General features: G+C 42.7%; 2 protein-coding genes and 1 long non-coding RNA gene across 4 annotated transcripts; 2 read left to right on the top strand and 1 right to left on the bottom strand.

The window, feature by feature from the left end:
* The first annotated feature begins 264 nt into the window (after positions 1-264).
* LOC145429339 (uncharacterized) lies at positions 265-3,248 on the top strand. The gene is made up of 3 exons (XM_080302604.1): positions 265-632; positions 710-2,921; positions 3,007-3,248. Exons 1-2 carry the CDS (start codon positions 265-267, stop codon positions 2,415-2,417), a joined length of 2,076 nt encoding a protein of 691 aa, XP_080158730.1. The 3' UTR covers positions 2,418-2,921; positions 3,007-3,248.
* Positions 3,249-9,076: 5,828 nt separating this feature from the next.
* On the top strand, positions 9,077-17,020 carry LOC113023353 (F-BAR and double SH3 domains protein 2-like). 2 transcript variants are annotated; one of them, XM_080303212.1, is made up of 4 exons: positions 9,077-9,639; positions 12,950-13,033; positions 14,525-14,708; positions 14,793-17,020. In XM_080303212.1, the coding sequence occupies exons 2-4, from the start codon at positions 13,016-13,018 to the stop codon at positions 14,972-14,974; spliced, it is 384 nt and encodes a 127-aa protein (XP_080159338.1). In that variant the 5' UTR covers positions 9,077-9,639; positions 12,950-13,015; the 3' UTR covers positions 14,975-17,020. The 2 variants fall into 2 exon arrangements, with proteins under 2 accessions (XP_080159338.1, XP_080159337.1); XM_080303211.1 differs by lacking the exon at positions 9,077-9,639 and adding an exon at positions 10,756-11,037.
* Positions 17,021-17,524: 504 nt separating this feature from the next.
* LOC145429576 (uncharacterized) lies at positions 17,525-20,686 on the bottom strand. Its single transcript, XR_013909818.1, has 5 exons — positions 20,493-20,686; positions 20,163-20,374; positions 18,246-18,307; positions 17,829-17,968; positions 17,525-17,729 (listed from the first exon to the last, which is right to left on the bottom strand). It is a non-coding gene; the product is annotated as an uncharacterized LOC145429576 (long non-coding RNA).
* Positions 20,687-24,269: the final 3,583 nt, after the last annotated feature.

Genomic DNA, 24,269 nt, shown 5'->3' with positions numbered 1-24,269 from the left:
TGCCTGCCATTCTGAGTGTCCTGACAGCTGCCGTTATTGTTTCCCGCAGGGAGAGCGTGGAAGGCACGGAGAGCAGCGAGCACCGGGGGGTGCTGACACGGGAGCAGAGAGCACACGGACTATTCACGGGAGACACGACACGGGAGTCTGGGAGAACACGGGGATTTATTGTTACGTTGTTTTCACTCTGTAAATAAACACACTGCTTGAACTTTGAGCTCCGCGCCTGGGTCCTCCTCCTTCCCCACATCCCCACGGTGTGCCATGCCGCACCGTGACAGAATGATCCCGCCACTTATGGACCCAGCGGTCTCTGAGGAGAGGCTCAGGAGGGAAATTATGGACAAAGTGTACCGCATGTGTGACTTGTGGTGGGAGAAGCCAGCGGAAGGTTTGCGTCGCGCCGTGGAGAGGCGGCTGCAGGAGATGCTTTTTAAATTCCCCTGGCTGGTGGGCTCCCTTAATGCGGTGGTCCTGGACTTTCTACTTTCCACCCTCCACCTCCACTCTCCTCCTCAGGCTGCCCACCAGCTCGGACAGCTGGTGGTTTCACTGCCTGAGACGCCGGCCCCGACGTCTACACGGAAACGACGTTCGCGCCGCCAGCGTTCCTCACCGCAGCCACATCCACGGTCATCTCAAGAGCCGGCTGTGGTGAGTAGTACGGACAATTTTCCATTTCCCTCACCATCTGTGTTTGTGTCTGCAGTGGACGAGCTGACAGCGCAGGTAACATCACCTCGGTCAGAGGTCTTCACACCACTCGCTGCTTCACCATCTGCGGTTGTGGCGCTGTCGTCATCTCATCCGCATGTGGTCATCCCTCAGCCATCTTCTCCACCAGCGGCAGCCTCCATTCCACTACCCACTCCAGCAGCCCTGTCCGGAGGGGGCGACCTCACACGCGTCCAACGCCTGATGGACTGGGTAACTCACACCACCAACGCAAGGGCAAGAGTGGTGGGGTTAAATGCCATCGAGGCACTCCTGGAGGGAAAGCCCGGGGGGTAGTGCAAGCTCGGGAGACCTCAGACTTTGTCCAGCTGCAGCAGGAGCTCAGCATGCCCGAGCAGGAGCTCAGTGAGCCGGAGGAGCCCGCACCGTCAGCTGAGGCGCTCAGCGAGCCGGAGGAGCTCAGCATGCCCGAGCAGGTGCTCAGCGAGCCGGAGGAGCTCAGCATGCCCGAGCAGGAGCTCAGCGAGCCGGAGGAGCCCGCACCGCCAGCTGAGGAGCTCGGCGAGCCGGAGGAGCCCGCACCGCCAGCTGAGGAGCTCGGCGAGCCGGAGGAGCCCGCACCGCCAGCTGAGGAGCCCGGCGAGCCGGAGGAGCCCGCACCGCCAGCTGAGGAGCCCGGCGAGCCGGAGGAGCCCGCACCGCCAGCTGAGGAGCCCGGCGAGCCGGCTGAGGAGCCCGGCGAGCCGGAGGAGCCCGCACCGCCAGCTGAGGAGCCCGGCGAGCCGGAGGAGGAGCTCTCGCTGCCAGCCGAGGAGGAGCTCTCGCTGCCAGCCGAGGAGGAGCTCTCGCTGCCAGCCGAGGAGGAGCTCTCGCTGCCAGCCGAGGAGGAGCTCTCGCTGCCAGCCGAGGAGCAGCTCAGCGAGCCGGAGGAGCAGCTCAGCGAGCTCTCGCTGCCAGCAGCCGAGGAGGAGCTCTCGCTGCCAGCAGCCGAGGAGGAGCTCTCGCTGCCAGCAGCCGAGGAGGAGCCGGAGCTCAGCGAGCCGCCAGCCGGGGAGCAGCTCAGCGAGCCGGAGGAGCAGCTCAGCGAGCTCTCGCTGCCAGCAGCCGAGGAGGAGGAGCTCTCGCTGCCAGCAGCCGAGGAGGGACCCGCTCAGCCGGAGCCGGAGATCAGCGGACCGGAGGGACCTCCACGTCTAGCGCGGCCTCCTCGCCATCTACGTCCGGTGCGTCCACGTCAGCGGTCGGCGCGTCATGGGCCTGGTGCCACGCCTCGCTGTTGCTCACCGGAGCAGCGCCGCCGCCACCGGACCCGTGGCAGGCCACCAGAACCGTTCCGCCGCCACCGGACCCGTGGCAGGCCGCTAGAGGGGCAGCGCCGCCGCCACCGGACCCGTGGCAGGCCACCGGAACCGTTCCACCGCCACCGGACCCGTGGCAGGCCGCCGGAGGAGCAGCGCCGCCGCCACCGGACCCGTGGCAGGCCACCAGAACCGTTCTGCCGCCACCGGACCCGTGGCTGGCCGCCGGAGGAGCAGCGCCGCCGCCACCGGACCCGTGGCAGGCCCCCTGAACTGTTTTGCTGCTGCTGCCAGACCCGGGGCCGTCCGCCGGAGCTGCTACGTCACCGCCGTTGGGCTCGAGGTAGGCCCCCTGAACTCTCTTGTTGTGTTGATGGGCCACCTGTGACTGTTTGTGGCGTCTTTTCGTTTTCTTTTTGCACCGCTGCGGGATGCGCGGTCTGACTCTGAGACTGTGGACTGGGTCGGTTTGTGGTTTTGTTTTGCTTGTTTTGGTTCTGGCCCTCCGTCCTGGTTCCCCCAGCCGCCCGCCCTGGGTTGGTTGTGCTGTTTTTTTGTTTTGGTTTTGGGGTCGTCGGGAGCCGACCCTTAGAGGGGGGGTACTGTCAGGGTCCTGGGACTGGGCGACCCAGGATCCCTGAGCAGTCATGTATTATATTATTATTATTATTATTATTATTATTATTATTATTATTATTATTATTATTATTATTATTATTATTGTTGTGTATTTTGGTGTTGCTCCCCCTTCCCTGTGCTTGTGTATATGTGTGTGTGGGTGGCTGAGCACTTGTTTATAGGCGGCGTCAGGCCTGGAGGGTGTGGCCCTGCAAGGGGACTGGCCACACCCGAAGCCACACACCTGCTGCTGATCAGGCCTCATCGGGGGAGCTACTTAAGAGAGTCTTGGAGCTCCCACCGGCGCGGGATCATTGCATGAGACTCCACGTTAGTCACCCTGTCTAAGTTTAGTCAGAAAGTGTATGCCTGCCATTCTGAGTGTCCTGACAGCTGCCGTTATTGTTTCCCGCAGGGAGAGCGTGGAAGGCACGGAGAGCAGCGAGCACCGGGGGGTGCTGACACGGGAGCAGAGAGCACACGGACTATTCACGGGAGACACGACACGGGAGTCTGGGAGAACACGGGGATTTATTGTTACGTTGTTTTCACTCTGTAAATAAACACACTGCTTGAACTTTGAGCTCCGCGCCTGGGTCCTCCTCCTTCCCCACATCCCCACGGTGTGCCATGCCGCACCGTGACAGTTTTTATGTCTTATAATGTTTATATTTGTACTTATGTGTTGCATTGCTGGTAAGTAACTTTCTTGCACTGAGGTCTGTTTGTTGCAAATATCTTTGACTTGTTTTTATGTCTTATAATGTTTATGTCTGTATGTATGTCTTCAATTGCTGTTAAGTAACTTTCTTGCACTGAGGTCTGTTTGTTGCAAATATCTTTGACTTGTTTTTATGTCTTATAATGTTTATGTCTGTATGTATGTCTTCAATTGCTGTTAAGTAACTTTCTTGCACTGAGGTCTGTTTGTTGCAAATATCTTTGACCTGTTTTTATGTCTTATAATGTTTATGTCTGTATGTATGTCTTCAATTGCTGGTAAGTAACTTTCTTGCACTGAGGTCTGTTTATTGCAAATATCTTTGACTTGTTTTTATGTCTTATAATGTTTATGTGTGTATGTATGTCTTCAATTGCTGTTAAGTAACTTTCTTGCACTGAGGTCTGTTTGTTGCAAATATCTTTGACCTGTTTTTATCTCTTGTAATGTTTATGTGTGTATGTATATCTTGTATTGCTGGTAAGTAACTTTCTTGCACTGAGGTCTGTTTATTGCAAATATCTTTGACTTGTTTTTATGTCTTATAATGTTTATGTCTGTATGTATGTCTTCAATTGCTCTTAAGTAACTTTCTTGCACTGAGGTCTGTTTGTTGCAAATATCTTTGACCTGTTTTTATGTCTTATAATGTTTATGTCTGTATGTATATCTTGTATTGCTGGTAAGTAACTTTCTTGCACTGAGGTCTGTTTATTGCAAATATCTTTGACTTGTTTTTATGTCTTATAATGTTTATGTCTGTATGTATGTCTTCAATTGCTGGTAAGTAACTTTCTTGCACTGAGGTCTGTTTGTTGCAAATATCTTTGACTTGTTTTTATGTCTTATAATGTTTATGTCTGTATGTATGTCTTCAATTGCTGGTAAGTAACTTTCTTGCACTGAGGTCTGTTTATTGCAAATATCTTTGACTTGCTTTTATGTTTTATAATGTTTATTTGTGTACTTATGTCTGGTATTGCTGTTAAATGTGTATTTATGTCTTGTATTGCTGGTAAGTAACTTTCTTGCACTGAGGTCTGTTTATTGCAAATATCTTTGACTTGTTTTTATGTCTTATAATGTTTATGTGTGTATGTATGTCTTCAATTGCTGTTAAGTAACTTTCTTGCACTGAGGTCTGTTTGTTGCAAATATCTTTGACCTGTTTTTATCTCTTGTAATGTTTATGTGTGTATGTATGTCTTCAATTGCTGTTAAGTAACTTTCTTGCACTGAGGTCTGTTTGTTGCAAATATCTTTGACCTGTTTTTATCTCTTGTAATGTTTATGTGTGTATGTATGTCTTCAATTGCTCTTAAGTAACTTTCTTGCACTGAGGTCTGTTTGTTGCAAATATCTTTGACCTGTTTTTATCTCTTGTAATGTTTATGTGTGTATGTATGTCTTCAATTGCTCTTAAGTAACTTTCTTGCACTGAGGTCTGTTTGTTGCAAATATCTTTGACCTGTTTTTATGTCTTATAATGTTTATGTCTGTATGTATATCTTGTATTGCTGGTAAGTAACTTTCTTGCACTGAGGTCTGTTTGTTGCAAATATCTTTGACTTGCTTTTATGTTTTATAATGTTTATTTGTGTACTTATGTCTGGTATTGCTAATTGTTAGGAACCCTAACTTTATTTATTTTTTTAATAGTAAGGTGTGTGTGTGTGTGTGTGTGTGTGTGTGTGTGTGTGTGTGTGTGTGTGTGTGTGTGTGTGTGTGTGTGTGTGTGTGTGTGTTTATTGTCCACAGATGAGTTTTGAAGTGTCTGTGTGGTGCAGCTGGTCTGGTCTGTCTCTGTACAGTCGAGGCTGCACCCACCCATAAAACGGTGGAGGCTCACCAGGACATGCACACCTCACAAGTTCCCGGCTCTCTCGGCTCGGTTGAAGACGGGTTTCTTGGAGAAGGGGAGGGCAGTGAGGCACAGTCCCCCGTCCCCCGACGCCCCTCGCGATGCCCCTCCTTCTTCGACTAACCCTCTGCATAGGAGCCGTGAGAGCCAGGAACTTGTGAGTTTTGTATATCCACTCAGGCATCCTTCATACCTGGTCTGTAGGAAGTTCCTGTCAGAAGGAGGATGGACAGTGAACATTTTAAGCCCACTCGGCAGCGACAGATGGCCACCCCTTCCTGAGCCTGGTTCTGTCGGAGGTTTCTCCCTGTTAAAAGGGAGTTTTTCCTCCCCACCGTCGCCAAGTGCTTGCTCATAGGGGATTTTTTGGGCTTTTTTTCTTAAAACCAACCGCTGATAAGTTCACTGGCATCAAGTTTAGGACTCTGCAAATATTTAAATGGATAATTCGTCATCAAGTGAGGAATGATCCATTTAAATCATATTTGAGAGTCACATATATTTGTATATAAATATGATTTGTTGGACAATAAGGCAAATCACAGACTAATTTGGACAATTGGGAAAAATTAAATAAATAAAAAAAATTGGATAAAATGCATGTGTCATTGTTTCATATTGATTTCAAATAACATACCATTTGATTTCAACATATTTTTGTTACACTTGCAGTGGTGTTATTTTGTTATGATCCTGTTCCTTTTAAATATAAATATAAACCATCTAAATAGAAATGGAAAACTAGAAAGATTAAAAATATAGCTTTACTAATCTGAAAGTTATTTGTCATTGGATCCATCATTCCCACAGTGGAAACACATTATTTCATATTATGTTCAATTCAGTAGTTAAAAGCATAAAATTTAATAATGTCTATTTTTAGTTTACTTTGTTAATAAACACATTTTTTAGTATTTTAGAAACACTAACATCATACATATCCAAATATGAAGCAATGTTTTAACTCCCATTTACATACAGACCTGTGGCCAACTTTACAAACCATTTTGAATTTTTCCAGCTGAGGCGTTCAAAATAGATATACTTTTGATTGTCACAGTGTTATTTGGGCAGCTGCCTGCCTAATATAACATAACATCACCACAATATTTTACATTAAATGAGGAAATGTATCTTTGTTTCCTCAGCTAAGACTGCTTGGCTGCTGTAGCTTGTGTTTATGTTGAGAGTGACATCTGATTTAAAAGCAAGAAGCAAAAGCCACTGAGCACCATCAGTCAGCACAGAGGCAATGCTACAAATTTAAGGAACGAAGGTCAATTCTTTGTGTGTGTACATGCACAGAGCACATGTGCACACGGTTGTGCAGATTAACTCACAGATGTATATGACAACTCACGTTTGTGGCATTAACATTGTTTTCCAATCTTAAACAGAAACAGGAAGCTCCAACCCGGAGGGCGGTGCACTGTTGGACGGACCAATCGGAGTCTGCGCTGCGGGACTGTTTTGATCACGCGGACTGGGAAATGTTTCACGTGGCCGCCAGAGACATTGATGAATATACAGACTCAGTCTGTGGATTTATCAGGAAATGCGTGGAAGATGTCGTCCCATCCAGAACAGTCAAATCCTTCCCAAATCAAAAACCCTGGATTAACGGAGATGTTCGCGCGGCACTGGCGGCACGGAACACCGCCTTTGCCTCCGCGAACACATCGGACTACAAACACGCACATTACCAACTCCGGAAGACGATCAAAGCAGCCAAACGTGAGTACAGGGACAGGGTGGAACAACAGTTTGACAACCCTCGGAGTATGTGGCAGGGACTAAACACGATCACAGACTTTAGAGGGAAAACCAGCACACCGCAGACCACGGCCTCTCTGTGTGAGGATCTAAACGTATTCTACGCTAGATTCGACACAGCGAACACCATGAGACCGGACAGTGTGCGCACCGCGGATGACGTCAGTGCGCACACTGTGTCTGAGGAGGATGTGCGGAAGTGCTTCAGGAAGGTGAACGCGCGCAAAGCTACTGGTCCGGACGGGATTCCCGGCCGCGTCCTCAGGTCATGCGCGGCTCAGCTGGCTGGAGTGTTCACGCACATCTTCAACCTTTCCCTCTCTCTGTCTGTAGTCCCAGCCTGCTTCAAAATGGCCACCATCGTCCCTGTACCCAAATCCTCCACCATCTCCTCATTGAACGACTGGCGACCTGTAGCCCTGACCCCCATCGTAAGCAAATGCTTCGAGAAGCTGGTCAGGGACTTCATCTGCTCTGCACTACCCGACTCACTGGACCCTCTACAGTTTGCATACCGCCACAACAGGTCCACTGATGATGCCATAGCCCTGACACTACACACTGCCCTGTCACACCTGGAGAAGAGAGACACGTATGTGAGGATGCTGTTTGTAGATTACAGCTCAGCATTCAATACCATCGTTCCCTCGAAGCTGGACAGGAAACTGCAGGATCTAGGACTGAGCAGCTCCCTCTGCAGCTGGATCCTTAGCTTCCTGTCTGACAGACGCCAGGTGGTCAGACTGGGCAGCATCACCTCATCCCCCATCACACTGAACACTGGTGCTCCACAGGGGTGTGTACTGAGCCCTCTCCTGTACTCACTCTACACCTACGACTGCACAGCCACTAACAGCTCCAACATCATTGTGAAGTTTGCGGACGACACTACAGTGGTGGGTCTTATCACCAACGGTGATGAGACGGCTTACAGGGAGGAGGTCAGCGCCCTGACCCACTGGTGTCAAGACAACCATCTCACCCTCAACGTCGCAAAGACAAAGGAGTTGATAGTGGACTTCCGGAGGTGCAGAGAAGTACACACCCCCATCACCATCAACGGCGCTGCTGTGGAGAGAGTGAGCAGCTTCCGGTTCCTTGGCGTACACCTGGCTGAGGATCTTACGTGGTCAGTACACACAAACAAAACAGTGAAGAAGGCGCAGCAGCACCTCTTCTTTCTCAGGAGACTGAAAAGATTCGGCATGAGCCCCCGCATCCTCAGGACCTTCTATCACTGTGCCATTGAGAGCATCCTCACTGGATGCATCACCACCTGGTATGGCAACAGCACCGCCTACAACTGCAAAGCTCTCTAGCGAGTAGTGCGGTGCTCTGAACGGATAATTGGAGGTGAGCTTCCCTCCCTCCAAGACATCTACAGGAAGCGGTGCCTGAGGAAAGCGGGGAGGATCATCAAGGACTCCAGTCACCCCAGCCATAAACTGTTCAGACTGCTTCCATCAGGAAGGAGGTTCTGCAGCATCCGGTCCCGTACCAGCAGACTGAGAGACAGCTTCTTCCATCAGGCCATCAGACTGCTGAACACGTCATAGACACCTCAGCTTCACTACTGGAACTTCAACATTATGCACTCCACACTGTATATAAATGCCACTTGTTTTGCACATATTCAACTCTGTATATTTTATATATTTTATTATTATTATTATTATTATTATTATTTTATTTTATTTTTTTACTATTTAATTTGTAAAAATGTGTATACACACACACACACACACACACACACACACGTAGGAAAATATTTAGTATACACATCCAGAAATGCATACACTATTATATATTGTGCATATATTTATTAGTTTCAGGTTGGCCATTCTTGTATTTTGCTCGTTTGTGTTGTTGTGTTTGCACATCTCTGTTGCTTGTGGGGCTCGCACACAAGAATTTCACTCGCATGTGCTGTGCCAGTGTGCCTGCACATGTGATGTGACAATAAAAAGTGATTTGATTTGATTTAAATGTAATACATACATTTCCGTCATTGGCCATAATTCTTGCAAGGAAGGGACTCAAAGGTCACAAGTTATTAAATAAAATTAATTAAACACACCATTAAAAGAAGTTCACTATTCACTCCTTAAACGTCATAGCTAGCAGCAGTTATTTATATCTATGAAAGAGAGAGCTTAATTGTTTGATTAAGCTTGATTGGAATGTCAGCTCCACACTGTGGCTGGTTGATTAAATAAGTTGGGGGAGCAAAAGTAAAATGAGCTACTTGTGGGATACTATTTAACTTGGGTTGGGTAAGCTGCTCATTTTATGCTCATTTTACTTTTCAGATGGTGTCAAGCCTGGCAGTTTGGTGTAATTGTTAGCCTTGTAATTCATAGTAATATATTTCTCACACACAACCTCAACCTCTGCCTCTCCATGTGAGCAGAGACGCAGCAGCATCTTGTTTCTACAGGAAGCCTGATTAAAATGTTAGGCATTTATACGGTGTACAAGATTAAAGAATATAAAACTGATATTACTAAACCTGATTTCCTTCCATCTATTTTCTGCTGCTTATCTGAGTCCGGTCATGATGCCCAGACGTCCCCCTCCCCAGCCACCTACTCCTGCTCTTCCTGGAGAACAGTGAGCCGCCACTCTGGTGCCTTTCGGTGTAAACGAGTAGCTTTCCAAATAACTCAGCTCTTCATCGTGTTTCTAAGGCAGAGGTCAGACATCCTTCAGAAGATGCTCATTTGTGTCAGATTTTAGTCATAGGTAAAGGTATGACTGTAGACTGACGGGTAAATCAACAGGGATCAATACCCTGCTCCTCTTTTTTCCAATACAAGTTCCTCTATCAAATCATTTTTTGACACTTGAGTCAGCAGTCCAAGCAGAGATGTCCAGAAGTTCCTTTTCCCACTTAAGTGGTATTTATGGTCACACAAATGCGTCTGACAACAGACAGGCAGCGAATACTGGGATACCACGGCGAGCCGGCCGAGATACATAATGTGTCCAGTGTGTGTTTGGTCTGCCCTTACCAGCTCGTCTAGGAGACATTCTGGAGGCCTCCTATTTCAGATGCCAGTCAAACCACCTACACTGGCTCCTTTCCTTTCTGTGAATGATCGCAGTTGAGGAGGAGAAGCTATGCTGTCCCCTGGTATGGTCTCCCCAAGGCAACTGGTTCTTGATGAGGGGCCAAACTTAAGTACAATTCAAAAGACCAAAGTTACTAGCCTGGGACCAGTACTGGGGAGGTTTCTTTGTTTTCCAGAACAGCTAATAGCTGTGCCCCATGAGTTCAGCTTAAAATATCCACACAGGTACTTCGTCCTCCCTCGGGTGGGCAGAGAGCTTTGTGGTCCAGGTTGTGGTCCAGTCCCCGGCTGCTTTAGCTGGCTTTAGAAAAAACCTGAAATTAGAATTAAAACTGTTTGTACCTTCACCTGTGTTACTTACAGTGATATGTTATGTAATTTGTTAACTGTCTCTTTAAGCTTTCAGCAGCTGGAGAGTTAAAAATAGTCTGTGTGAAAATAGGCAGGCGGTGAACTCGAGCCTGTGATACGTTTTTAATGTCAGGCTGTGACCACAAACACCAGAGTGGTCATCAGCATTCAGATCAGCTGATAGTAACCAGAAACGGCTTTATGGTCATTCTCTTAATTGTTATTGGCGTTTTCTTTTATTTGACTTGTTTAAAATAATAAAAAGCTGATTTGGGTTCATTTTATAAGCAAATCACATAACTTAATACAACAGAAATAAACTGACAGAGTAATGGAAAATAAAAAATGATAAATGTGGCCCAAAGCTACACGGATCACTGGCCACAATTCATTCAGCTGGAGGTCTTTTTTTTTTCAAAGTTAATTTTAAATAGAAATAAATGTGGGCAAGAAATTAAAACTAAATAGGGAGCAAGCCTGAACCCTAAAGGCTTTACTAAGTGTTAATTATGCAGGTTTAGACATGGGCTGATTTGTAAGCTTGTGATAAACCTTAAATAAGTATATATGTATATTTTTGTCTGTTCCCTTGAAACGCATGCAGGTTCTGCAGGAGTTTCACCAGCAGCTGTTTGTGCAGAAGAACATGGCGTTCCAGCAAGCAGTACGGTAAATACTGATGTTTTTCTCTTTTTATTCATTATTAAATGCATAAAATATCACATGCGATTGCTTTTAGTGATTATTGGGGAAAATAAACTCGTATTTATTATGCATGGAATGAAATCCCCAACCTTAAAAATTTAGAACTTAACATGATTTCTCTTAAATGTTCAAGTAAAACTTGAAGAATAATTTTTGAAACTATTAAAATCCAAATCTCAAAGTGTTTGGGTTGCTTTTAATACAAATTTTGTAGCATAAAATAAGGTTCGTGTTTGACTAATTTAGTTGGCAGGAGGTGTTAATCAGTTTACCGGAAAATCAATTTCTACAGAAAAGTGAAGTGAAATGTGGATCCTTCAGGTTTGAACTGCACAGGTTGGAAACCACAGGTAAAATGCTGTAATGAACACAGATCAGAGGAGATTGTTGAGAAGTGGAACAAAGCTCAACAGATGACAGATTAATTTGTTTAGACAACAATCAATACAAAATCAGACGAGTGGAACAAGCAGCTCACGGGCATCCTGAAAGCTGAGCTGGCCGTGGCCACAGAAGCCCGGACTGGACTCGGCTCAGGACCTTGATGCTCAAAGCGGCTTTAGGCAGAGCAGATCCACCTTTTTGGTCCAGAGTTAAACATCTCAACAATACCAGATGCAGAAAATTTTTTTTTTTTAGACATTCATGATCACTGGAGTATGAAGCTTGAGAAGCTGGGTGATGACCTTTCCTCTAAATTGATACACAAGCAGGAAAAAATGTTCTAATTTTCTAAAAAATTGTAAGTAACAGACAAAGTAGCTCCATTGTTTGAGTGTCAATAATCTGTCTGCACTGAAATAAACAACTAATTTAAATAGATTTTAATCACAAAAGTGCTGCACACACATTATGGAACAGTCTGGGTAAGAAGTCAAAGCAGGAAACATAATAAGTCCTGCGTGATTGGTCTTTATCTTTGTTAGTCTGAACTATGAGCCTGAAGGCAGAACAGTGAACTTTGTACTGTACTCCTTGCCCTGCACAGGAACTTAGATTATTTCCCATTTTTAGTTTTTATTTACAGATGTGTCGTCTCATTTCCTCACCGTGGGACTATTTCCAGCTCGTGTTTGTTCCGACTTTATCAGACTGTTTATCTTCCTAAATAAATGCACAACCTCCACTTTTAATTAAATATTTGGATTGGACGTGGATCTTTAACATGTCACCAGGTGAAGGACTGGTGACATCCTTCAGAAGATGCTCATTTGTGTCAGATTTTAGTCATAGGTAAAGTTATGACTGTAGACTGACGGGTAAATCAACAGGGATCAATACCCTGCTCCTCTTTTTTCCAATACAAGTTCCTCTATCAAATCATTTTTTGACACTTGAGTCAGCAGTCCAAGCAGAGATGACCAGAAGTTCCTTTTCCCACTTAAGTGGTATTTATGGTCACACAAATGCGTCTGACAACAGACAGGCAGCGAATACTGGGATACCAGTTATAATTCTGACTTTGAAGTGAAGCCACTTTTTGTTTTGGCTGTTTTTAATCAGTTCCAGTCGTGTTTAACCCCCATTTAGATTTACTTTCCCAAACTTTGTGGCACTAATGATTCTGTGTCCAGGTTTAAAACACCTGCTCTTTGAGTTTGTACAGAAATTCTAGTTTAAGTCTGAGTTTTGTGCTGCTTTGGAGTATTAGTTGTTTTATATTACCTGAGTCCTGAGTAAAGTGTGGTATAAATGCAGGCATGGTCTCAGTGTTTTCTTCAGTGTTCTGGCTGATGTTATTGAAGCCACAGTGAGCATTTTTGTCCGTTCACCAGTGTGGCGGTATTTGAAAAAATATACATCACGGGTGAAATGAAGATGGTTAAACTGTTACATCGCAGCTTTAATTTGAATGAACGTGTTTGTCTGTCTGCAGGCTTCTCAGCCAGACGAGCTGACCATCGAGGAGCAGGAAATCTTGGAGGTCATCGATGATGGCGACATGGAGGACTGGGTCAAGGTACAAAAATAACACAAACACAGTTATGTAGCAGATGCACTCTCATGTTTGAGGGTTGGTTGTTTTGTGTATTAGTTCACTCTCTGGCTCTTAGACTGTTTGACAAACATTTAGTTTCAGTTTTTATAAGACCTCGCACCGGTACAGACTATCTACTGGACGTTTTAGTGTTTCTCTGGGATCAGTTGAACTGATGTGGCTTCAGGAATTAGAATAATTCAACTAAAATGCGTGCGGTGCATTGAGGCAGGTCAGGTTGGCCTGGGTGGTAGAAGCTCTGCTGAACATAAAGACAAATCAAAAAATGTACAAATACACAGTTCTCTGCTTCTTTTTTTGGCCCTGCAGCCGTAAAGGGCTGATGGGAGATTCTCGTCACGCAGCCGGGCAGGCAGGTGGGCGGGCATGGCACCCAAGTTTGTGAATGCAATAATTCATGAATGAGGCAGTTTTTAAATTCATACCTTAAGTGCAGCTACTGAAAATCTGGACCAAATCCTGATTGATGGTGATCCAATCCTGCCTCAGCAGCGCTCCGGTTTGATCACAGTTTGTCAGCTTCTGCTTTTTAACAGCGGTTCGTGGACTCTTGATCAGTTTGAGATCTGCGGAGTGACCTGGTCATGGATATAAAATGTTAATTTGATGATCTCCCAGCTACTTAGTTATCATTTTCACTTTGTTTGTCACAGACTGTTACAAAGTTGCTCCTGGACCTTTGGGAGAAAATTTGAGAAGTCTTTGAGGACATTTTTCGGGTGGTCAGTGGTGTCTACTTAAATGTAGAAATGTCAGCTGTGGATGCTCCCATCATTGTGTGAAGTCATTCTTTTATAAACGCCTCTGCAGAGCTGCTGGTGTGTAGTCATTGTGTACTTTGTGTGTGGTTGTTTTCAGATCATTTCCCTGAAGGAACATTGTGCATTGTTGCTGTTTTACTTTTGTTTATTGTGTAAGTCTGGCTTTCCTGTGAGCCATTGTGCAAATGTTCCACGTGTTGAGCCAATATTTTATGTATATTTACTTAGGTGATTATCTTTTCATATACAGATATAGTGTTTTAATGGGGTATTTATTTTAATGAATATAATCATACATAAAAATGTGAGCAATATCATTTATATAGATCTGTTTTAGTGCTGTGATTCCCCACAGCATGCCCCAACAGAGATCCCAATACCTCTGAGTGTTTTCAATCAGAATGAAAATAAGTAAGCAGCGGCAGGGGAGGCCACCGGTGTTCATGAAATCAAGCTTCATGAATTCAGCAGAGGCTTGTTTAGGATTTTAGATTTCTCGTTAATTCAGGAAGAGCGAACAAAAGCTCTCCTATTATTCTCTTTGTGGCTGTTATTAAATTCTGGCGACGATGCAGTGATATTGTTACAGCCCTACTCTTTACATCTGATTTTATTTTTTCTCATTAGGAGTTTTCCTGTTGAAACATTTTTGGCTGTTGTCATCGTCTGTGTGCATTGTCTGTGTTTCCAGGCCAGAAACCGTAGCGGACAGGTGGGCTACGTCCCGGAGAAATACCTGCAGCTGCCCTCCTCCAACAGCCTGCTGAGCATGCTGCAGTCGCTGGCCGCACTGGACGCCCGATCCCATTCCTCCAGCAACTCCACCGAACCTGAAACCGAACCCCCAACCGGCTCCGTCAACGGAGACTCGAGGAGTGAGATCCGCCTCCACCAGATAATATCGGAGTTTTGATTTCCTGCTCTGTTTAATACCCTCGTTGCCACTGTCTGTGTTGCAGTTTCATTCGCAAAGGCTTTGTACGACTACGCGGGACAAACGGAAGATGAGCTGTCGTTCCCAGAAGGCGCCATCATCCCCATCCTGAGCAGAGAGACCCACGAGGACGATGGCTTCTGGGAGGGCGAGTTTAACGGCGTTGTTGGTGTAAGAGTTCAAATAATAGTTTGCAAAAGCTTGTGACTGCAAAATTGTGTCTGCCTAAGGGACAGTTTGTTCCAGGAGATAAGCGAGAGTTAGAAGATTAATAGGAAGCACCTGGCCTCCAGACGGAGAAGATGTCCTTTTAAATGTGTCCAAAGTCGTCAACAGAACATTTGTGGTTTTGAAACTTATGCCTGTGTTGTATCTGCTTGACGCATGAGGGTGCGTCATAAAAGTAAACCCTGATGGTATAAAACAACTGCTTGTGTATCATTGGGCGGAGATCGATGCTGTCTGTGGGCAGTGTTCATCTCCCCACGCGCGTGTTCATTAAAAACATTGTTTGACCGAAGCTCTTCTGGACCATTATTGTTTTGTGCTCACCCTCAATATTTGAACTCGTAACAAACAGCAATAACAGCAAAACATGTAATGGACGTGCTGGTCCACTAGACAACATCATGTTGATGTAAAGCTTTGGGTCTCTTATGCAAAGTAAAGAGGCTGAAATAAGGTGTCCATGAGTATCAGTTTTCAACATTCAGTATTAAGAGACAAAGACTGTACGGGTTGGGCCAGTCGTCAAGTCCTGGAGCAAAGTGAGCCTGCAAATCAATAAGATGCAAATCAGTTTATACCTTTCATATAATGTTTGAATTTGTTTATTCTGAGTTTTATTGTTCAGTTAGTTTCCACAGTTCATATATCATGTGTAATTTTTCATTAGTTTCAGTGTTTGTTTGTATTTTATTCTATTCTTGATGGTTGTGTTGACAGATTTGTCCAAATTTAAAGCTATAGATGTGAACTTTTGGTTCCTTTATTATTACCTGTATAATTAGTTTCAGTGTTTGTGAAGTGGGGAAGGAGGACCCAAAAGCAGGACTCGTGCGATGGACAGTGCTCTTTATTTACAGTGGAGTAAATAAGACAACACAACAATCCAGTGAGCTCCCTCGACTCCTGTGTCATGTCTTCACCCAAAACTCCGTGCTCTCTGCTCCGTGGCTGCTGTCCACCTGTGCTCCACTCTCCTCCTCCTGGGAAAAAAACAACAGAGGCAGCCGTCAGGACACCATGCCGCCTAATCAACAAAAAACAGTCCCAGTCTAAATAATCTAAAAGACCAACCACGGCTCCAGTGATGGCAACACACAGTTCTAGTGACCAACCCAGTGGGCGGCACTCGAGACGAAGCAGTTCAGGTGGCCTGCATACATTTAGTATCAGGCTTTACAAAAAAAAGTATCAACTATGTTAGGATCCATGTTCATCATGTGTGATGTGTGTTTACATTTGAAGGTGTTTGTGGATTTGTCACCTCTCTTCAAGGTGTGGTTTGTGTTTGATGCTGAAAGAGATAAAGACTGCTGATTGGCTGAAGTAGGGTTCAATAAAAATTGTTTGGTTGTTGTTTTGGGCACTGCTCAGGTCCACATTAAATAAACTGCTGCTCATGTGTGTTTGTAGGTTCTCAGTCATCCAGGTCATGGTTGTCTAAGGAGCCTGGAAAGAAAGCGACTTTACTTCTTTAAGGTTCTGGATGATGTTTAACTTCTGATCCAAGAAGCTTCTTCAGTTGATGTGCTTCCTTTGCTCATTTTCCACCTCTGCACAGTTTCATTTGATGACAATGCAGTGCAGTTCTCCCAAACATACAACAGAGGGCGCTATGCACATTCACTGAAGTGCAGAAAAATACAAGTGGAGGAGGAAACAAACAGCAGCATCAAGAGAGAAAACTGAAGTGTTCAAAGCGAGTTACTTTAGTCTCTTATTGTAATATTAATCGACATCTAAACATCACGTTGATGCTTCATGTTTGACTTCCGTGTCCTTTTACTGCTCAGTTGGAAAATATTGATGCAATTTAAAAGAAGAGGAGAAGAGTAATTTCTCTGTACTACTTCAAAAGTAATTTGAAAGCACTGCCTCATATGGAAAATGAATCATGATGAAATCCTGAAACAAATAGTGTTTGTGAATATGAAGAGTTTAGTTTTCAGTTTGGTCTTAGAAGTATAAAAATGCAGGACTGAAGACAAGATGGAAATGATGTGTTATGAGAAATAAAACATGTCACTATGTACTATCATTTTATTTTGTTTATTTTTTGTTCTTGTAGGTTTTTTGCTTTAGTGTAAATTTTGAAAGCACTGCTTTTAGTTTGAAAATTGGATTCAGTGTTTAGAGTTTGGACAAAACAATGGACGGTTTCAAGAAATGTATTTTATCAACAAAACTTATTTTCATGGTTACTGTATTTATTTTAATGCCCTCAGTGCACGGAGGCCAACAGCCTCCATGTAAACATTTCCACCCCCAACAATCAGCTCTGATTTATGAAGTTTATCATGTTCAGGCCCTGCAGCTGGTTGGTGGCATGTCTGATCAGAAAGCCTTTCTGCATCTTCACAGTGTGAGTCTGAGAGTTTCTCAACAACAGGATGAGCTGCTACACACCTGACACCACATTCAAACACACACAAGCTGCAAATCTGACACAATATTTTAGACCAAAGAAAAAGGTTCACAATTTGCAGTTAACATGAAGATATTCTAGAGTAGAAACAACACACAGCACACAAGTTTCATGTAGAGATGATTGTTTATTCTGGATGTTATTTTCATTCAGTTATTTTCCATTACTTCTTGGATTAATTTTCTCATTTATCCATTTCATGTAAGGACAGACTTTTACAGAAACAGATAGTCTAGTACAGCCACAACTACTACTACCTATGTGTACACCATAGATCTTATTATCGTATATCACTCCACCACCAGAATCACCCTGCGAGAGACAAAAATGTAATTTGTTATGAGTTTGTTTCAGGATAATTGCTGTCTACACAGTAAATATACAATAATGATAACAGTAATGCCAACTCACCGGACATGTACGCATGTTAGATTTTTTGTAACACATCCTGTTATCATACGGCACATCGTCATAACACTTATCGTGTCTGATATCCTCACAGCTAGCAACATCCATTTCTACACACTGCAGTTTACTTGGTTCTGTTTCCACTACAAAAAAGTGAAAAGAACAAAGCACTTTATAGTGTTGAATTCTATACACATTAAATTAAATGCTATGTTAACAAGACGGATATTTTATCTTATTCAGGATATTACCAACTAAAAGAAATGTATTCTTCAAGAGAAATTGAAGTTAAAAGAAGAACGGAAGAAATACTATGTGTCAAAACATTTTTTAAATAAAATTTAATTTCAAAAGTGCACAAAACCCCAAATTAAACAGAAATTGTCTAGCTGTGACATAATCAAGCAAAAATGGTCTTACTTAACTCTCCAGTGTTAGGATCTTTTTCAAACAAACCATAGCCGGCCATCTGAATTTTGTCTCTAGAAAAAGACAAAAAATAAGTATTTCCAATTATATTCTATACCCGGGATTCAAGCCTTGAGTCCACTTGCAGCCCAAGTTAACCCTACCTGGTATATTGACATGAAGAAATATAATGCAATTTGACCCTTGAAGGGTTTTTTGTTGTTGTTGTTAGGGAGGATTTGTTTGTTGTTGAGTGGACAACCAACTGCTCCAAGCTGGTCAAGAAGGCTCACCAGCGCCTCTTCTTCTTGAGGACTCTGAGGAAGAACCACCTGTCCTCAGACATCCTGGTGAACTTCTATTGTTGCACCATCGAGAGCATCCTGACCAACTGTATAACAGTCTGGTACGGGAACTGCTCTGCCTCGGACCGGAAGGCGTTGCAGAGGGTCGTGAAAACTGCCCAGCGCATCGCCGGAGCACCACTTCCTGCCATAAAAGACATCTACAGGAAGCGGTGTCTGGAAAGGGCTGGGAAAATCATCAAAGACCCCAGTCACCCATCACATGGACTCTTCACCCTCCTGCCCTCTGGGAGGCGCTACAAGAGCCTCCGGACTAAGACCACCAGGTACCGGAACAGCTTCTTCCCCACAGCTGTCAGACTCCTGAACTCTGCCTCCTGACATCTGACCCACGTTAAACTCATGCACTGAACATACACACACCCACAATGGACAACTGTACCCTCTGACCCACGTTAACACATGGACTGAACACACACACCCACAATGGACAACTGTACCCTCTGACCCACGTTAACACATGGACTGAACACACACACACCCACAATGGACAACCGTACCCTCAAACACACAATAATAACATGGACTGAACCACCACTCACAACCACTAGCACTTTATATAGCCTCTGTAGAAACTATCTACACCCTCACTTATCTTAACTGCACTACTGTATAGCTCTGTAATAATCATTCTGTACATACGATAATTTTTAACCCTACAACTGTTTACAACTTGCATAGTTCCCATTTCTGTATAGCTGTATATCCCAGATTCTGTAAAGTTATTTATTTCATATTCTGTATAGTTTTTCATATTTATATCCTGTTCATATCCTGTACATAGCTTGTACTCACTACAGCCTGTACATACCTATAGTTATAGAATATTCACAACATACTTCATACCGTGTACATTATAACATACCATAATAGACCCATTTCTGTAATATACTCACATATCTATACTATTGCTAATATATATTGTAATATATCTATATCACTAAAGCACTTCTGGATGGATGCAAACTGCATTTCGTTGCCCTGTACCTGTGCATGTGCAATGACAATAAAGTTGAATTCTATTCTATTCTATTCTAATTCTATTCAATGCTAAAATAAGTTAAATGCAATTAAAGTTAAGAAAAATGTGATTTAACATGAAGGCCATATGAGCAGAGAGTACAAACATGTTGAGGGACTGGCTGTGTTAGTTCAGTGAGAGAGTCATTTGTAAAGAAAACCATTTTCACTAGCAGTCAAAAACTAATGTGTACACTTATGTCTGTTTTTTCTTTCGTTGAATACATGCAAAATGATAGCAGAAGTGCTGCCACGTGTCTAGCCAGAATAAGAGTCACTGTGAGTATAATATGGCTTCTTGACAAAAACTTAAGTTAAATGCAAAATGTAATGTTAATTAAATAATTTAATATATTTTGTAAATTAACATCATGGTCAGGTCAGAGTCAGGGTTCAGTAAGCAGGTGACTAATATTCAACATTGTGAATAAATAAATAAATATCATAATGTAAATAAATGTAAAATGTCAATACAAATAAATAAAAATAAAAAAGTGGAAAAGTCAGAAAGGATTCAGACTTATTAGGTAAGCGCACAACTTACATGTTGGGAGGATTTGCACAGTCTGGTAAGGCAACGGTCTTCCTGCCTGGTTGTGAAGGAATTTCCAGTAGCATGATGTCATCAATTGTATTTATGCCCACAAAAAATGATCCACTTGTGATTTTGACCTTTTTTTTTTATCTGAAGATCGTTGAAATAGTAACTTTATCCATGATGGATGTGGATGAACTCCTAAAGTTGCATACATATCCCTGCACAAGGGGAAATGGGTGTAAGCTACGCTAATTACAGAACACAAGCATTTGAAATACTGTCCTAACTTTTAAATTCTATTAAAAACATTTATAAGTGAAACTGTTGTTTTCTCACCATCCAGGTTCATTTTTCCAGCAGTGGGCTGCAGTCAGAATCCACCGTTCATGGATCAGTGAGCCACCACAGAGACTTTCATGTGTTGCACTGATGTGCCTTTAGTTTCACGTGATACTGACGCTCAGTGTCTGGACACATGTGGCCTCCATAGATCCTTTTGTGCAAATCTACTCCTGTGCTGACTGTGATGCCTGAAAAAGAAAATAATTTACTCACAACTGGTTGTTTCTTCCATCTGAAGAACAACATATTCTTTCTAGCTATTATACTTGCAGAAATGTGTCTGCAAATTGATGAAAAGAAGAAAAAGTACAATCATACTGTAGAGACAGTGTTCCTGATACTGTAACATTCTGACAAATGCATAATAACTGATATCAAAGCAGAGACAAAGAAGAACAAAAACAGTATCTGGCGGTTTAGTGAAAACCTAAATAATCCTTTAGTAACACAGAATTTGTCGCAACCTGAGAAATAAGTGCAATATTTCACTCACCAACACACAGAAGAAGAAGAAGCTTCAGATGAGCCATTGCTGTCATTCAGCTTGCAGTGAATGCTGTGCTGGGACCTTTTTAAGCCTCATTTTTTAGTTAGTGATGGATCCACCAATCAAAGAGCCTAATGTTATCAACAAAACCCCATTGGTTCGTTGGGACAGTTTTCATGCAAATGTTGAACATCTCTTCATCTTAACAAAAAAGTGTCCTCATTATTTATAGTCTTTGTCATCCACATACTCCAGGAAATGATACTGCATTTGTTAAAATAAGTTGTTTTTTAACAGAATAATTTCAAAGTTGAAGTTAATTTATACACACACAACTTTTTAGGGTGTGTGTATATCTTTTTCTAAGAGTAGCATAAAGGAAAAACTATAAAACATCTGTTCTTCAATTAGCAAGATATTGACTGACTTCATTTAACAATGTTTTTATTTTCTTTTTTGTTTGTATTTTGTATCACACTTTCCTGTATTTTAATAAGTGATACTGCTGAACAACTACGTCTGGCTCACTGAGCACAAAACTCGGGGCCTTAGAATTTCCTGTTCAGTTCAATACTTGCTTATGAGAAGAGCCATTTTCAAGAAGCAACACATATCAGTTGTGGTAAGAGCCTTAAAACTTTTCTCTGTGCCTCTTTCAGTGGTCAGCTACTACTTTCTAAGTTTTTGTTGGTATTTCTTATTCTTTCAGCGCAGCTTAGTCATTCATGTTCGCATAATACTCATAATCAAATATAAATCAATTCTTGGATAAAAAGTTGTTTGACATCCTCCCTGATCATATTCTTAGCTTTTTAATAACAGCACAATTTTAATAATAATCAGTTTGTTTCTTTGATTTTTCATCATATTTTTCTGATATTCACTCTGTGCTGTTTCAGATCAGTTTGTGATGTGTCCAGGTGACAAAGCCTTTTGGGTCAAATTTGTGATATTTTGCTATGTAAATTAAAGTGGCCTTTGTCTTGACTGTTGTCACATATGATGATGTTTCAAAGGTTCTGCTATGGGCTCAGATGGTGCAACCGAAGATTAAATTTTTTAGTTTTATGTTTTTTCTTACCCGGACTAAAAACATATGCAGCAGTTTTTCTCAACTAGTCTGTAACACTTTCTGACACGTTCTTTAGACGGACTCAGGCGCACACCAGGAATTCCTTGTGAAAGAAGACAGTGCGTTTATTTACAGTGAGAAAACACCAGGTGAATATATGTACAGAGTGCCAGTGAAAAGGCGGTCCGGGGCTCCAGGGTCCGAAGGAAACAGGGAAAGGGTCCAACATGCTCCACTCTCTCACAGAAAAGTCCAATTCCTCTCCTCCGCTGCTCCTCTCGCTCACATACTCAAACTGTGGCCACAAGTTTGCATCATGGCGCTGATCCAGAATCCTTCCCTTATTGTTAATTCCTAGTGCTATAAAAAAAAAGCGATAAGAATAAAAATATGAAGTAATAAATATACAATAATGTATGTATGATGATTCAATTTGTTTGACTATCCACTCGGTGCAGGCACAACGTTTATGTATTATTGTATAAAATACAATCATGTATTTTCTTTAAAATGTGTTTTTTGAATATCATAATTACAATAATCCAATCCATAATTGTGTTTTCTTGTCATTGTCTTTTCAAAGCAAACAGGAGTTTAAACCACAGCAGTGAAATATGAGCTGAGTCAACTGAAGGTGAACAAGAAAGAGCCTGACAGCTGTTGTGTTGTGCAGTTTCACCTGCAGTATATAACATATCAGACTAGAGTTATGTCCTACAGCTTCGGTTCCTGAGAGTGTGAAACGTTAACATGGTCCTTGTGTGTGTGTGTGTGTGCACAATGTTTCTTTACAAGTGAAACTAGAACCACTAGATATGTGGTTCTAGTTTGGCTCTGTTGGCTCTGCTGCTGCTTTGTTTGCTTTACTTCCAAACTTTCTGCATTTAGCAAATAGCCTCTTTTGCTGTTAGCTAATCAAACAGAGGCAAGCAGAGAGAGTCTGTCACCTTCCTCCCTAAACTTGATTAAATATTACCACAGTGTAATAGTGTACATATAGTTGAGGACAGAGAGACAAAACAGGTGAGATGAGGAAGTGAAGAGAGAGCGTTATGCAGTTTTCCCACTCCCACCTGATAAAACCATCTGTTTTGTTTCTCATGACACTTCTTTCTCTCTGATTCTTTCACTGTCTGTGAAAACAGAAGACTTTATTCATAGAGTTGTTGTTTTTCAAGGTTTTTATTTTGTTCTGTTCCATTTTGGCATTTGGGGATTTTGTTTTGCACAGTATGAGTGCTGCACACTTTGGAGGAAGAATGAAATTGTTGCTAATAGTATTTTTGTCAGACTGTGCCATGTATGTCACCATAAATTCACTCAACAGTCGTGTTTACCGTTCTAAAAGTGCTCTACATGTACTATGGTCCAGTGGGTGCTGCACAGTCTCCTGTTCTAACATTTAATCAGTCTCTTGGTGCTACATGACTCGTGCACATGAGCAACTAACAGATGATCACTCGAAACAGGAAGTATCTGTGCTCAATTTTCAGTGTCATGGCAAACGCTGTGGAGGATATTTTATGATCACTGACCATAATTTCAAAATACTTATTTGAGAAGTCGTTGTAATATTAACTTTGAGCCTTTTATTTTTGATGACAGATCATATTGACTGATTGTTCTGAGAGGCTGTGGCTGAGAATATTATAAGATGGAATCAGAAAAGGAAGATGAAAAAGGAATAGAGAAGGACACGGGGGAAAGAAAAGAAAAATATAAAGTGCGATGATGCAGAGTAGAGAGAGTAGATGTGAGATGAATCAGTAAAGAAGTAAGAAAAGAGCAGCCTGCAATAGTCCACTGTTAGTATAACGTACAGTGGGATGCAAAAGTTTGGGCAACATTGTTAATAGTCATTATTTTCCTGTATAAATCATTGGTTGTTACAATAAAAAATGTCAGTTAAACAGACACACACAGTGATATTTGAGAAGTGAAATGAAGTTTATTGGATTTACAGAAAGTGTGCAATAATTGTTCAAACAAAATTGAACTCACTAACAACCTTGGAAGAGATTTTTATTTGTTTATTTTGCATAGGCTATTAGTATTAGGGACCCACTAATCCAATAGTTTGATTTGATATCAGTCCCATATTTACAAAAAAACCTTGGTCAGATATTGGTGACAATGAGCTGATCTATTATTCACTTCTTTTTTTTTTTTTTTTTTTTGCCTGTCCCATTTGGTTCTTTAGCCATCAGAATTG

Source organism: Astatotilapia calliptera, chromosome 6 (assembly GCF_964374335.1).
Source record: "Astatotilapia calliptera chromosome 6, fAstCal68.1, whole genome shotgun sequence".
In the NCBI taxonomy this organism is placed as follows: Eukaryota; Metazoa; Chordata; class Actinopteri; order Cichliformes; family Cichlidae; genus Astatotilapia; species Astatotilapia calliptera.
Note: the sequence above shows the minus strand (reverse complement) of the source record. Positions and strands in the feature narration are given on the sequence as shown.

Coding starts and splice junctions, on each gene's coding strand:
- LOC113023353 (XM_080303211.1), top strand. CDS start 10,936: ATGTATATTTTTGTCTGTTCCCTTGAAACGCATGCAGGTTCTGCAGGA. Junction 11,038..12,949: donor GCGTTCCAGCAAGCAGTACG/GTAAATACTGAT, acceptor GTCTGTCTGCAG/GCTTCTCAGCCAGACGAGCT. Junction 13,034..14,524: donor ACATGGAGGACTGGGTCAAG/GTACAAAAATAA, acceptor CTGTGTTTCCAG/GCCAGAAACCGTAGCGGACA.
- LOC145429339 (XM_080302604.1), top strand. CDS start 265: ATGCCGCACCGTGACAGAATGATCCCGCCACTTATGGACCCAGCGGTC. Junction 633..709: donor TCACCGCAGCCACATCCACG/GTCATCTCAAGA, acceptor TTGTGTCTGCAG/TGGACGAGCTGACAGCGCAG.